The sequence below is a fragment of the Sciurus carolinensis genome, chromosome 11 (genome assembly GCF_902686445.1).
Source record: "Sciurus carolinensis chromosome 11, mSciCar1.2, whole genome shotgun sequence".
Lineage (NCBI taxonomy): Eukaryota > Metazoa > Chordata > Mammalia > Rodentia > Sciuridae > Sciurus > Sciurus carolinensis.
This window is the reverse complement of record NC_062223.1, coordinates 132,971,996-132,987,472: the sequence shown is the minus strand read 5'-3', so window position 1 is coordinate 132,987,472 and position 15,477 is coordinate 132,971,996. Positions and strand designations below refer to the sequence as shown.

The 15,477-nt window shown below is 43.2% G+C and overlaps 1 protein-coding gene across 1 annotated transcript in view; it reads left to right on the top strand.

The window, feature by feature from the left end:
- Positions 1 to 3,237: 3,237 nt before the first annotated feature.
- Opcml (opioid binding protein/cell adhesion molecule like) overlaps positions 3,238 to 15,477 on the top strand; it is a 1,105,437-nt gene continuing 1,093,197 nt past the window's right edge. Inside the window, exon 1 of the mRNA XM_047518087.1 lies at positions 3,238 to 3,429. Coding sequence (XP_047374043.1) covers positions 3,369 to 3,429 — 61 coding nt within the window. The 5' untranslated portion in view covers positions 3,238 to 3,368. The remainder of the gene's footprint in view (positions 3,430 to 15,477) is intronic.

Sequence of the window (15,477 nt, the reverse complement as noted above, 5' to 3'; positions counted from 1 at the left end):
GGTTTTGATCCCCCACATACTCCTACCATGGGGAGCTGCCCCTTCCAGAGGCCTGAAAGCAGTGTGTATGCCTGATCATGGACCAGAAGCTTCCAAACAGAACCAAAATAACCCTTTCTTCTTTTTAAGTTGATCATCTCAGGAATTTGTTTAAGTGATGGAAAGTTGACTAATACAGTATGTGTCCCTCTTTCTCACAAGAGGGATGTGGGCTGCACCCAGGGTTTCCCATTGTCTCAGATGCTTAGGGTACAGTTAGAGGCTACTTAAGTATCAACAGAGCACTGAGGGGAAAACTACTCAGATGCTGTCAGGCATGGTGGTTCATGCTTGTAATCCCAGCAACTCCAGAGATTGAGGCAGGGGGATCACAAGTTCAAGGCCAGTCTGGGTCACTTAGTGAGACCATGTCTCAAAACAAAATTAAAAGGTCTTAGGGGGTGTAACTCAGAATGCCTGGGTTCAATCCCCAGTATTGGGAAAAACAAAAAAGCAAAACAAAACAAAAAAAAAAACAAAAAACACCCAAGTGCTGCCCAGGAGCTCTGTCCTCTCCTCTCCTCTCTTTCCCTTGTAGTCAACAACCCTAGTGATGAAGGCAGGCCTGGTCTCCAACTCCAGCTGTATAGCTGAGCCTGCAAAATGAAGGAAGTTTTCTAAACTCCTTAATCTCTGGTTTCTCCCTCTACTGCACTGGTTTGTTGAGAAGATAAGAAATAGATATGTGAGCCCAGAGTTCCTGGCACATGGATGTTTAATACTATGATACTGTTCAATATTATAATTTCTTTTGAGAGAGGCATTCACTATGGAAACAGAAAAAAAAAAATGGCTTTGAATTTTGACCATGTCACCTACCAGCTATGCAACCTTGGATAAATTACTTAACCTCTCTGAATCTCAGTTGTTTCACCTCTCAAAAAGTATAATTGTGTTTTCTCAGAGGACAGGGCTAGGGATTGTTTTTAAAAAACTTAGCACATGGTCGGTGGATCCTTCTTATCTATTATTTGTATGATACCACTAGTCAAGTACTACTGACTTTTCTGTTTCACACAAAGCCCCCTTCTTTTCCTCTTCCACAGCTGGCCCCCAGTTCGGAATGTATTACACCTGGGCCATGCCTATTAATAAGCATGCTTGCTTCAATTCATCCTGTGTCCTTCACACAGGATAAACTCCCTCTTATTCATAGTCCTATCCTGCTCAAAAAGAAGCTTTCTCCAGCAGCAATGGGGAATTTCTTAAATAATTAGACCAGGATTCAAGTTCTCCCACCTACTTCCCTAACCCCTCTTGGCTTTTCCCTACAGGGTTTTGGTATATGTCAACCATCTCCTCTCCTTGAAATGACTATCTCATTTCATAGGTTCATCTGATCCCTCTCAACACTTCAAGTCGGAGGATTCAGCCACTGGTAACAGTTCTTCTAAATGTCTGTTGAATGTTTTCATTGCTCAAAGGATTCACAGATCAGTTTGCTTGTGAATGACGTGTTTGCCACAATTGGCTCAACAGAATTTCTTTAATACACAGGGCATATGTACACAATTGTCTCTTATCTACATTCACAAATATGCTAATTTGGGGTTGATTTCTTCAAATGCTTTGTCTATCCTTTACAGACCAATGCAAATTCTTCTTGTTCCCAAGGACTTTTACTAAGCAGGTACTTTGAGAGTGTCAGGTGATGATGCTATCTATCATCATGTGTTTTTCACTCAATTCCTCACGTTTATAAAGAGGTAAGTAATCAATCATTCTGCTTCTTTAAAAGCAAACAGACCTGATTTTCTAGAAAGAGAGAAGCTCAGTTAGACCCAAATAACCCATTACCAATTTGCTTGTAGATAGACCTAGTTTGAATCCCTGCTCATTTAGTTGTGTAGAATTTCATAGGTCACTGGTACTTGCTGGATTTGGGTTCCAGTCTGTTGAAATCCAGGGCAGGACTCTGGTGGGGATAAACTGAAGTAGCAGCTGGGGATACCTGCCACAGGGTAGGTACTTGGGAAAATATTGAGAATCGCATTGAGAATTGCAATGGGGAAGGGAAGGATACTCTTATCTAGAACGTCCTGTGCACATTGGACTGAGAAGGAATCCCAGCTTCTGTGGGGTCTTTGGTGGGCATCCTGTGACAGCAATAGTTTCTCCAGTCTTTTCTATAATTGCTAGTGCTTTTCTTATCAAAGAGCCTCATACGTGCAGAGCACAGTTGAGTGGTAGCATCACTGAACTGGCAGTATGCTGCTCGGAAGCCCAGGGAGGGCTGTAGTCCTTTCTAGAACAGGTAGCTCATGGTTGGGGGAGAGTGGCAACTCAGGTGCAAAACTACTGTCCATGTTAACTGTCATTCTGGAAGGGACAAACTGAGCTTTGAAGAGGAAACTTGAGAAAGGAAGGCAGAAGGCCACAGGTGTCCCTCCATGACCTACTCATCTTGAATATTTCCCATGACTTCAGCAAGTTTCCACCTCCTGGAGGTCTATTCTGAGTACATCCCTTCCTATACTGTAATCATAGCAATTGTTTGGGCTTCTTGTCTTGGTAGAGTTTCAGAATGCTCTAATTGTGGAGAACTGGCCAATTCGTTTTGCATCTTCAGTGGAAAAAAAAAAAAAAAAACTTGATATGCCCATCTTCCTTCTGGGAAAACCAGATTGCTTCCAAGTGCTCTTAATGGCAGGATGAGGGACTGGGGTGCACATTTAAATGTCTGAATGTTCCCTGTGGGTTGCAAATCTTGCAGCATCCTGCCTGGACACCAGGAAAAAGGAAGAATAATCAGGAATTGGCATGGGCATTAGTCACATTTCAACCAAGAATCAACCTTTCTTTCTTGGTTATGTCCTGAGCACTGCTGGAGTCTAAACGGACAGCACCAAACCCCTCCCACTGCCCACCAAAGAGGAGTGTGTGCCCACACAAGCCCCACATGGGCATACTCACACGGATGCCAGTGCGCACTGCTGTGCTCCTGGGGAGGGGGTGAGAAGGGAGCAGGCTTCAACTCCCTTTGGAGTCGAGCCTTCCAAACAGGAAAGTCTCCTTGTGTCGCTCAGGAGAGTGGAGCCAATGCGTGCCTTGGAGGAGGTCTGCTTTGAGCCCTGTGCAGATTGGTGCTGATGATTCTTACCAGTTGTGTGTATGTGCAAGAAAAAAAAGAAAAAAAAGAAAAAAAAAAAAAACCAGAGACGCTGCCTGCCTGCTCCCATCTCTCGCGCGCTCTCTCTCTTCTGCTCTCTCCCTCCCTTTGCAAACATTGGATTTAAACCTGCTCAGAATTCAGCACAGAGGAAGGCAGCAGCGGTAGCAGCAGCAGAAGCAGGAGCAAGCCCGACATCCCAGAGCACTACAGCATCGAGATGTACCATCCCGCCTACTGGATCGTCTTCTCTGCCACAACTGCCCTGCTCTTCATCCCAGGTACCCGAGAAGGGTGTTTTCTCTTTCTGGGGCGATTGTGCAATGCAAGGGCAGAAGAGGAAGAGGGAAGAGGGAGAGGCAAGGAGGAAGGGAGGAAGAGAGGGAGTGTGAGAGGCATGTGAGCGAACTAGGTAGGCTTTCTGTGCATACACACACACACACACACACACACACACACATACACACACACACACTCTCTGCTCACTCAATTGCTCACACGCATGCAGATGCTCGCAGCACGGGATTTGCTCTCTATTCCGGGGAATCGGTGAGCTGGGTTCGAGATCTGCACTGTGCTGTGAGACACTGCTGTTTCTGTGAAAGGTACCCACTGGCATTAACCAGTTGTATTCCCGGGGGTAGGAGGAGAGGGGTTTAAACTCCTATGCACAAATCCTTCTTGAACCTCTGTTGGGACCTGCAAGGATGGATGGGGCATCCTTATTTCTCTCTCCAAGCCATTCCCTCTCTGTTTCTGAATCAGTGTAGATCTCTGTATCTCCCCCTTTCTGTATTTTTTCCTGTCTCTTTTCTCTTTCTTTTATGCTCTCCCCTTTCTTCTCTCTCTCCCTCCCTTTGCAACCCTCTCCCCATCCTTTCTCCTTCACTCATGAATTTGCTATATTGCATTTCTTATCTGAACAGTGTTTCTCTCTTCTGTCGTCCTTTCTTTATCCTTCCACCAAATGGGCAGATCATGACTTTGAAATTCGGAATCCTCTCAATTTCTCCTTCCTACTACTGACATCAGAAATGTGAATTTCCCTTGGCAGAATTTAGAATGTCTAAACTGAGGGAAGATTGGGGAATCTGGTCTGGGAATCTGGATTTACCTGATGTTCATCAGCATCTTCTCTACCTTATCTGTTGATTTAAATGTGATGCTACCTCACACAACAGTTACTTGTTTAGGGGAAACAAATCTGCAGTGATACAGGTAACACTGCAATCATATCAAAATAAGGTTGGTAGAAGCGTTGCAAAATCCAACACGTCTTAATAGATTTGGTAATTGCAAAAGAGTCCTTTGCGAGCAGACAACTGAATGCCCGCAGGCATCTTTCAAACAATGCTGAAGGGGCTAGGTTATGCTTGCTGTGATTTTAGGCAGCATCAAAGGGTTGGTGGAGTTACATACTAAACCCCAACCCAGGCAGGGTTTCTTTTTTTCCTTTTCTTTCCCCCCAAATCAAGATAGATATATTGGGTAAAGCGTTAGCTTAGACCAAAATTCCCATACATATATACACAGATATGAATGCTAAGATTCTTAAGCCTTGCATTTCGTTCCATAAGTAATAGACATTTTACATTTTAGTATTCAGAACCCCTTGGTAAGGTTTTAAATTTGTTTTTTAAAAACATAATTCTCTAAGTACTTCTATGATACCAAAGTGACATTATAAAATAATGGAAGTTTATTGGAGAGAAAGAAGAGCAGACCAAATATAGTAAAGAAGGCCAGTGTATAATGCTTTGTCACAAAAAAAGTTTTAAATTTTTAAATTATTTTTGCAATTATTTTTTTAAATTTTTAGTTTGTACTTTTACAAGCAGAAGTGGGCTCTGTGTAACCCTGTTTCTGGATGTTTGTTTAGGATGAGAAGTTCCGAGTTGGACGTGATGTTTTTCTTCTTCCCAATTCCGGCAGTGTGGTAGGGGGTTAGAGCCAGGACCTGCAGGGGGCTGGGCTGACAGGAAAGCAGGCCCAGCACTCAGTACCTGCTGGAGCCTGGTAGAGGGAGCCAGGTAGGTGCTCTGGGCCCACAGTGAGAAGACAAACTTTCCTACGCAGACCACATGGCAGTTCCTGGGGTCCTCCTCGCTCCGGTTGACTACCCTCCTCCCACTGTACTGGAGCAGAGATCAAGACCTCCGCCCCAGGGGAATCCTGGCAGCGTGTATGCGCCCCTTACGGAGAAACCCGGAACATTGCACTTCCGAAAGGGGAGCCGCGTGAGTCCCAGTCGTCTGAGGCTGCATTGCAGTGCACCCTGAAGGAAGTCAGGAACTAGGGTGAAACCTCCCTCTAGAGGTCCCCTGACACCCTAAAACACAGCTCCTCTCCATTGGTCGCGAGCGGGCAGAGATTGCCTGCAGGGGAAGCTTACATACCCAAAGCAGCTGCATGAAGGGGAGTGCACCTCCGCTTCCTAAACCCCTGAGCGTGGGGCTGAGGATGATAGGGGAGCAGATTCCCAATCTCTCACAAATGTCAACCTGGGGTCCTCCTTTGCTCCTGGTCTGCTTCCTCCTCAGAGTGATGCCCTTTATGCCAATTGTGCTAGGAACCTGGACAGTGAGATCGTGCAAGGAGGAAAAGTTGGCGTCAGAAGGTGTAAGTGGAGTGAAGGAAAATAATATACACCGAAGGGATCCTGCTGAACCGAACCTAGCTGCAGTCAAAGTTCTGAGGCTCTGCCATGGTTTCCTTGTGACTTCTCCTTTCTCACATAGTTCCTTCAGTATGTCTTCAGGCTCTTTCCCCCTCTTTGTTTCAAATGGTGCTTTTCCCCCCATGGGGTTAATAGCAGCTTGTTAGCCATTTACTTTCCTTGCATCTAAAGACAGAGGCTAATGCAATAATGAGACCCTGACCTGGTTGGGCTTCCACACCATTTCATTCTGGAGTTTTCTACTTCTTGATAAAACATGTTTCCATTTCAGAATAATTTTAAGGTTAATGCTGTTGTCACCCGATACCTTCCAGGGGGAGAATGATGGACACGAATTGCTTTTCTAGGCAGAATCTCTAGGATGGGAAGACAGTTATAAGTGGACACTGTGTTGAGACCACATCCAAGACAGGGCATAGGGTCATGGTTGACACTTTAATTGTCATGCTTGGGACACAGTCCCTGGGCACCCAGGGTTGGGGTGAGCTTGTCCTAGGTCAGGGGAGAAACAAGGGTCTGTTTTGGGACCCTTTGTGAACTCTAATCTAAGAGCTTTGTGGAAGACAGGTAGGAGGGGGAAGCAAAGTGAATGCTGCTGAATATTTGCATTAGAATCACCTGGTGGGAGGGAGTCAGAATAAAATGCAAAATTCCTCTATCTTAGACACAAGTATTCATAAATAACAAACATCCCTGCCCTTCCAAAAGTAGACTTCCAGACTACTTTGTCTGTAGTTTAAAACCTGTGTTCATGTCCTGAATCCTGAAGCATTAATTGGCCCATTTACTCCTCTCTCTCTCTCTCTCTCTCTCTCTCTCTCTCTGTTTTGTTATTTATTTATTTTTCTTCCATTTAGTTCTGCGAAATGGCACTTCGGCCATGGGGTAGGATGGGGAGGGGTGAAAGTCATGTTGCTGTGTTAAGCAGCTAAGGCTCAGCTGTGGAAACACAACAGGGCACAAAAACTGGACAGGGGACCAGCTGGCTGATGGAAGAATTGAACTTCTAACCTGGAAGGTTGTTTTTCTCCAGTTCAAACTTTTGCCTCCTGTTCCCTTCTTCACAGCCCATCCTGCTTGGGTCTTGTGTCCTGTGCTCTGAGCAGGGAAGTTGATGTGAGGAAGTCCCCAGCTGCCCTGACTGGATTGAATTGGCTCTACATACATACATCTGTGAGCCCAGATTCCCAGCTTGGTCTCTGCATCTTAAATACGACCTTAAACAGACTTACTTAGTGTCAGAGAGTCCTGAGATTGAATTAAAAATCCCCTGGGATTTAGGATTCTTCCTTCCCCAGTATATACCTTCTAACATCTTCCTTCCTTTGAAAAGTGCTCTGGATCTAGGGCTTTAGGGGGTGAGATCTGGGGGGAGGACTTTATAGCCAAGTTTTCAGGAATTCCTTTCCCACTTCTTGCAACCAGTGTAGCGTAGAGAAACCTGCTAAGATTGGTATATAGGAAGGTTCAAACAGAAGACTTTAAACCTCAGATTTATTGACAAAGAGATAGGAACAAGAACTAGGCATTTGATTTTGAATAAGACTTCAGCATCCTTTTGCCAATCATAGATTCATGCCCCTCTCTCCAAGCTATCATGTGGCCCTCATCCCTTATAATGATTGACATGTTAATAAGGTCAGATCACATCCTGTTGGCATTCAGCATTGGCCCAGTGGCAATAGCAGGCACTGAGACAGAGACAGGTGTCGACGGCTTTTTCAGTAGCCTGAAGCTGGACAACGTTACTCAACCTGAGATTAATCAGAAGTCCTGAATGTCTTAAGAGTCTCCTGTGTTACTTCAGTTCCATCTGCCTTCTCTCATTCTCTGCCACATCCCTGTAACCTAGAACATTATAGGAAATTCCTTAAGCAGCTGCCACCTGCCCGTGCTTATTGTCTAGCAGCCCTGGGCCTGGGTCCCCACAGGGGCCCCTGGAAACTATATTTGTTGCTTATAGCCTCAAACCTGTGTCAGAGATCTGTGAGGCAGTTCCCATGAACAGGATCTTCACCCAAGACTTTGAGCATGATGAAAGCCAAGAAGAAAGACTCTGATTAGCAGCACTTTGAGTTTCATTTGGTTGGATCAAGACATTCTCTGAGCCTCAATTTATCTGTCTGTAGGGTGGGTTCCAACTACTTGTACTTTTTGTTTCCAACTGTAGCCAAAAACCTAGGTTAGATAGTAACAAGGTAAACACTCATGCATTTTTATTGTAAAAAATCATGTTGGTCTCCTAGTAATAGGACAAAGAGAGAAGAATGCTCACAAGCAGAAGCTCAGGACAGGACATTCCTCATTGTTGAAAGAAGAAGAAAAGGTAGACTCATATTGATTCATTTATGTCTTGTCTGGTAGTAAAAACTAGCGCAATTCAATCTACCCATCTATTTATTCTTCAAGACTTTATGCAAGTTCTGGCTAAACAAAATGAATTAAGTAAGATGTTCTCCTGCCTCAAAACATCATAAATTGAATAAAACAAAAATATATTTACCCTTTTCTGTCTTTTTTGACTTCCAATGAAATACACATGCAGACTTCGAAATTTTTGAATTTTGATTGTTCTGCTGTGAAAAACTATGGCAGCAGACACAGCCCCTTTGGTCTCCTAAAACATTGCTTTGCAATATTTTTGGTGGAATGCTAAGTACGTGGACTTGTGCATCAGCCATGGACACTTGGGTTTTAGAAGACTCTTCCCAGCTTCTTGTGCCTGTGATTGTCTGTAGCCTATGGACTTTGGCTTTCCTAACCCTGGCTCACTGGATAGGGAGCCCATCAGTCTGCAGCCCTGTCTGCAGATGGATGACTGCCATCCGCCTGCAGCTGCCTGAGGCTGGGAAGAGAGGAGAGATGGAAGCAAACCTCTCTTCCTGTCAGTGAACTCAAGTGTCAGCCCACAGATGGCCCCTGGCTGCTGACAAGTCAGGCTGTCAGTAGCAGTGAATGTTAGCACCTCTGGATCTTGACTGGCACCTTCCAGATATAGAGGCTGGGCAGGCTAGCATCATCTTGGAGCAGCTCTGCTCTGTTCTCCTACTCTTGACCCTGATCCTCCTGTGCAGCTCCAGGGCCTGAGGACACTTCTTCTTCCTGTTGCTTATCCTGTGGGTGGGAGAACAAAATTCAGAATTTGCTCCTTATCCCTAAAGACTTGGTTGTCTCTGCCTTGATGGTGAAGGACAGTAAAAGGGCCAAGATATAGTTCCAGTCCACTAGCTTTCTACACCTTTCATTTCAGATGAGTAAGGGTTAGGATTAGGGGGGTATTTGTAGGACTCAGTGAAAGATTACAAGTAGTTCTGAAAATGGAGGTCAAAATTACAAAATTAGAGATGAACTTGAAGGCAAATATACCTAATGATTGGCTTCCTATTGGTGTGTAAATGTATATTCTTCCTCTTATCCTCAACATCCCTCTTATAATCATAGATTCATGCCCTTCCCTACAAGTATGTACACATACAAAAACACAGACATAAATGCATGCACACCCTTGCAAGCTAGAGGTTAGCTGTTCTCAAAATCACATCCACAGCCTTGAGTTCATTATAGACAGCAAACCCTTTTCCTTTTGCCTACTGTCTCTGCCCTTCCAGAACTCCTGACTGTTGCTTCTAGCCTTGGTATTCTCCCTGTGGGCACATATGGTAGAAACCTGTGCTAGACACTGCCATACTTGTGAGTGCTTCCTCTTAGCAATGCAAGGACTCCCTGCACATTCACCCACTCTCCTCTTTACCCCAGAGCCAGTGGGTGCTAGAGGCAGAGGTTGCACTTATTTCCCAGTACTACCTTCCTCTCCCATGTAGGCCCCTTGGTGCTGAGAGGCTGGCACTGCCCTGCAGTCACTAGACTAACTTAATTAAATGTTTGCCAAAATGCTCTGAGACACCCTTGGGCAATGTGCTGGGTAAGTGCAGAGCATTATCATTATGATGCAGGCACATTACCTTTAATGAGCAGCAACAATGTGCTGAGAGACCCCTGGAAAGGCCAAGATGAATCAATGCATCAGGACACAGGTCATTGATTGGATTGGCTGCTTGCATGTTCATGGGAAATGATAAGTGACAAATTGGATTGCCTGCTGAAATCCAACTTGGAGAAAACCAGAATATTTGGTAGTTGAAGGGACAGAGTCTCTGAATGGTCATTCTTGAACCTTTATTCCTGGGGAATTTACAAATGCTGTTTTGCCACACTTGAGAGTCTGCTAATGGTTCTACTAAGGATACCAACAATCTTATGCTTTATAATCCACCTAGAAAATTTATCTTTGGTCTCATTTGTTCCTCACCGAGAGACTGTGAGATTAAACCAATTGCAATCTGATCTTTGCTTTGCTTAAAACCTTCTACAGACTTCCAGTTAAGTTTAGTATAAAAGTCAAAATACTTAGCAAGGTCCACAAGGTCAAGATCTCCTTCCTATCTATCTTCATCCTGAGCCCCTCACCCCGTCCAGCTCTTGGCTTTTTTCATTTTGGACAATCTCAGTTCCTCAGCAAGTCATGTTTTTCTGTCAGATTACTTGAGCTTGAAAATTCTGATTGTCTTATTTTTTTATGGCTAAACATCCTTTCCATCCTTCAGAACTTGTCTTAAATATTGCTTTCCCAGGAGAACGTTTTTGATACTTTAAAGTAGAATAGACCTTCTTATTTATTATGCAAGGCCTTGGAACAGACTTCTCTTTCTAATAATGTGAATTCATATATTTCAAAGTAGTTCTTGTTTTTTCTTTTCTCTTTCCTCCCTATATCATGGTGCATAAAGACAGGAACTGCATCCATTTTGTTCTCCAATATATCTTTGGTGCCTAGCACAGAGGCGGAGAATAAGTGCTCATGAAGTATTTGTAAATGAACAAGTATATGAATGAATGTGTCACCGGCCAATGTCACACAAATACTAAGTGTCAGCTTATTCTGCTCTATGCTTCTGCACTATCCCACTGAATCCTCAAAAGTGTCTGGGGCCTTGGGTCCCCCGCCCAGCAGATTACCCATCTGCAGAATGAAGACAGAGACATGGGGACAGGCTTTGATAACGGGAAATGGAAATGTGTAGTGAATGTTTAGAATGATTATTCATTCCAGAGTTCATGCTTGTCAATAAACACCAGCTCTGAACTACCAACCAAACACACATACAGCAGTTCAGAGCTGGAGCTGCATAGTTTTGGATCTCACATCACATGTTGCGACAGATACGCCTGAGAGTGAGAGTTGTTCTGTAAACACAGATGTGGGCCCTAATGTGGGCTATTGGTTTAATGCAAACTCAAATTACTCAGCACATTTAATCAGGGAGTCTGTTAAAGTGGCCCCCAATTATTTGAAATTTAGAGTCACGCCCCCAGTGCTAATAAGAGTACGTAAGAGGTAAAATGTTGGGTTAGGGATGGAAACATGCAAGTGAAGTACAAGTGATTCATCCAAGACCAACTGATACTTAAATGGGTTGATGTCCATATGGAAACGATAAGGGCTCAGCATACAGAGGAAATATACAAGGGGCTATACCATTTTTTTTGTATCTAGTCGCTTTCATAGCCTTGTATGTTTCACAGTTGTTCTGTCATTGTTGTGGGATTCCAAACACTAGAAATCTTGCCTTATTCATCTCTGAATGCTCTACACTATCAAATGCATTCATTTATTTTACATGTTATTTATTGAGTGATTACTATGTGAAAAATGCTATGCTAGGCACTAGAAATGCAATTCCTGAAATAAAATTGTTACAGTCTCTGCTGCTGTGAAGTTTACAATCTAGTGGGAGACACAGACATGCATCAAACAAACACATATTTGGTTGTGAAATTACAATTGGGATAAGGTCAAAGATGGGGAGGTGTGTTGTTTTGTGATTGCCTACAAGGAGGACTGAGTCCTTCCAGGGAGACCAGGGAATCCTTTCTTTTGAAAGTGACAATTCAGTGGAGATCTGAGAGATAGAAAAGAAATGATCCAGGCCCAGGGAAGAATGGAAGGGTGAGTAAGGCATGCAGGGGTCCTATAGCAGGAAACAGCAGCACATTCTCCCATCCAGCTGGAAAGCAGAGGAAGAGAGTGTGGTGCATGATGAGGCTGGTAGGCTACAAAGAGTCAGAAGATGGAGACATATTTTGGAAGTCTTAGTAATTATTTTGGCCTTTATTGTAGAAGTGATGGAATACTATTGAGGTGATTCCTATGCTGGGGATGTGGATCATGGTAAACACTTTTGAATCTCATCCTGGTTACAGTTTGCATAATGGGTTAGAGGTGAACAAATCAGAAAGGAGTAAGTGAGATGAGAGGCCACTGCAGTGGTTCTCATGGGAAATGGTAGTGTCTTGGGTTTTGGGAAGTGGCAGTTGGAATAAGGGACACTAATAAACTTGGCAGTTTTAAAGGAAGTCACAGATTAATTGTAGAAGCTGCAGATTCTGAAATCTGAAAGTATACCCAGGGTTCAATCCCCAACACTGAAAAAAAAGTTATCCCACCGTCATTACTGACAGTCTCTGGGGGAAGTGTTAAGAAGATTATCTGCTCTGGAATTTCTGCTTTGCCTTTTTCAGTTTAGTGTCATTTTTCTCTGGAACAGGGAATAGGTTGCTTTTGGAATTTTTGCTCTTTCCTAAGTTTTGCAATCTCAACCTCTTAACTGGAGTCTCTCAGTGTCTAATGGAGGAGCTCCAAGTTGCATCGCTCAACTTCTCTATTGATCAAGAAGATGATGAAGATCCCCAGTTGTTTAATTTGCTGGATTCTGCCTGAGGTTGCTTCCTTCTGGAATAAGCTTTGGTTGAACCCTCAAATGATTTGTGTATCAAAAATGCTACCACTTCACAAACCTTACCATGTTGATGCTAAAACATGTGTAATCTCCCCTGAAGCCCATAACCTGGATGCTGCTAGGCAGAGGGTAAAATCCATGGCTTCCTGCAAACATTTTTAAATTACCATAATTAATTTAGGGGTCCTTGAAATTGAGAGCATCCTTAGAAATTGTCTAGAATATTCATTTCCTTTTATAGATGAAGCATAGTGGCCAAGGGTGCCTGAATGTCTTCTTTAAAGTGACATAGTCACATTCTGACTGAGCCCATTCTTGAATACACATCTTCTCAAAACCTGTCTGTGTCATTTCAACATAATATCAAAGGGCTGAGCTGAGCTTTGCCTCCTAGTCTGACAACATGCTAGAAAACGAACCTATAACCTTGGCCACTATTTTGTTTCTTTGATTCTCTCTCACTTTAGTGTATAAGGAACATTGTAGAACAGGGTAACTTAATGGGTAAAAATCCCAGACTTAGGGTCTGGAATCAAAAAGCAAGTCAGAAGTCTTGTTCCTTTCACTAACGTATTTTGACTAACATACTTTGAAATCACTTTTGTAACTGAGCTGGGAGATTTCTGGAAATGTATTTTTCCTTGTTAGGAGGAGGAATATGCTCAGGGTAGTAAATATCAAATACCAGGTATATGTCAATCTGACATGTATCAGGTCAACCTGTTGGTCTACACACTGATAGGCACCTGCTTTTATCATCACCATACCATCAAAACATTTCTTTTTAAATATCTATTTGTGCTAGGCTCTGCCCTAAGCTAAGAGAATATCTATATTGAGAATCCCAAGGACTCTATATTAATGATTTGTAGTCAAATGGTGACTTAAAGTATATGAATTACATTTATGTGCATAGCAACTATTACACATGCTAACAAGTGAGAGAGCAGAAAGAACTAAGTCTTCCGATCTCCCAACTCCTATCATCACTACCACTGCTTTCACAGTTGACATTATCAAAATGGGCACAATCAAAATAATTGCTGCAAAGAATTGTAGACAAATGCAGAATGAGAAGCAAAAATTCAGATTCTTGTGCAAGATGTGACTGAATGGTAAAACTGCTGAAGCATAGCAGTGGTAAGGTCAAGTACCTGGGGACATGACCATTCCTAGAACTACAGGCCTGAGGAAGTCTTTGTGTTCTCTGAACAAGCCAACTTGGTTCTTCTGAAAGGCCCAGTGCCAAGGGATTTCCTGTACTCTTCAAAGACAGGGGAATGTTGGAAGAGAGGATATGGCAGATGGAAATAGCCCATCAGCCTACAGGATCCAAGAGAAGCTGGAGTTTCCTTGGGAGTCCCCTGGCTTTATCCCATGGAGAGAAGAGTTCCCAGTCTTACTTGGCACTGGGATAGATGCCTATTTGGGTGAAGCCCAGAAGGGAAGGGATGATGAAAACTACTATCGAGAGTCTGCATCTTTTCCTGATGGGTCCCCTAAAGTCTTGAGAATACAGGGACACTAATGGGAATGAGAATATAGGGACACCAGCTTAGCCTCATGATATCCATGAAGATCGGGCTACTTCTGATGATACTGTTTCTTCCCTTATTCCATTAATTAATTAATTAGTTAGTTAATTAATACTATGGACTGATCCCAGGTGTACTTTACCAGTGATCTATATCTCCAGTCCTTTTTATTTTTTTTTATTTTGTGACAGGATTTCACTTAGTTGCCCAGGTTGACCTCCAACTTGTAATCCTCCTGCCTCAGACTCCCTTGTTGCTGGGATTACAGTTGTGCACCACCATGCCAAGTCTAAATTATTTATTTTTAGAGTAAATCACTCCCCTTTTGTGGTCACCTTATGGAAGCACAGACAATAATGAGGCCATAACTTGGCCTTGGGTTTTGCATCTATACTTGTAAACCCAGTGGTTTGGGGCAAGCAGTTGACTACTACAAGACTCTTAATCCTCTCCGTAAAATGGGGAAAAAAAAGATTACTTTACCTACTTCTCAGGGTGGTACAAAGTTCACCAGAGATGAAGAACAAAATACATATTGTCTCTGAAATGCTGTGTAGTTTCTGGCTGATAGGTCATGCATCTCTTGGACAGGCCACATCTGTGCAAGTATTTTTCTTTTCTTTTTTTTTGTAATTTTCTCTCTTTCTCTATATGGTGGGTTATGGTTATAATTAGCAATGGATCATATCTCAAAGTGCCTATAAATTTCATTTTGACTCAGGAGTTCTATTTGAGGGACCCCTTGCATTCATTTCCCCAGGTATGAAGCAGTATTTGGTTTTCCTTATCATTTTTCCATGGAGAGCACTGGAAAGTGGTTTCTGTGTACCCAGTTGAGTTTCTTTGAGCCTGGCAAAGAGTGTGGACTCTGCCACTCAGGTTGTGATGACAGGTGTCTGGAATGCATTGAGGAAGAGTCCCGGTATGGAACCTAAAAGAAAGGTTGTGAGTGCCAGGCCTGGACTAATGACAACTGTCTCTTGTAGTTGGTGTCATTATTAAAAATAGAATTTCAAGATGTAGTGCATTGATGGAGAAAATACTTTGGGGGAAAATGAGGTTTTCTTTGGCTTCCCTGAACACATGCTAGACAAGTGTTAGCTATTTCCCCTCCCCATGGGTGATTGGTGAATCCCTAGTGATTATAGTCTTCTTTATAGGGAAGTCATACAGATTCTCAGACGCTCACAAATCCTTTCAGCCTATAGTGGGTTAAGTCAGTGGTGTTCTTGGGAGGCAGAAAGGGGTTACATACTTGGCTTATACCCTGCCCTAATCCAAAAGCTCAACTTCTTGGTAGCAGCAGAAAAAGACTTGGCA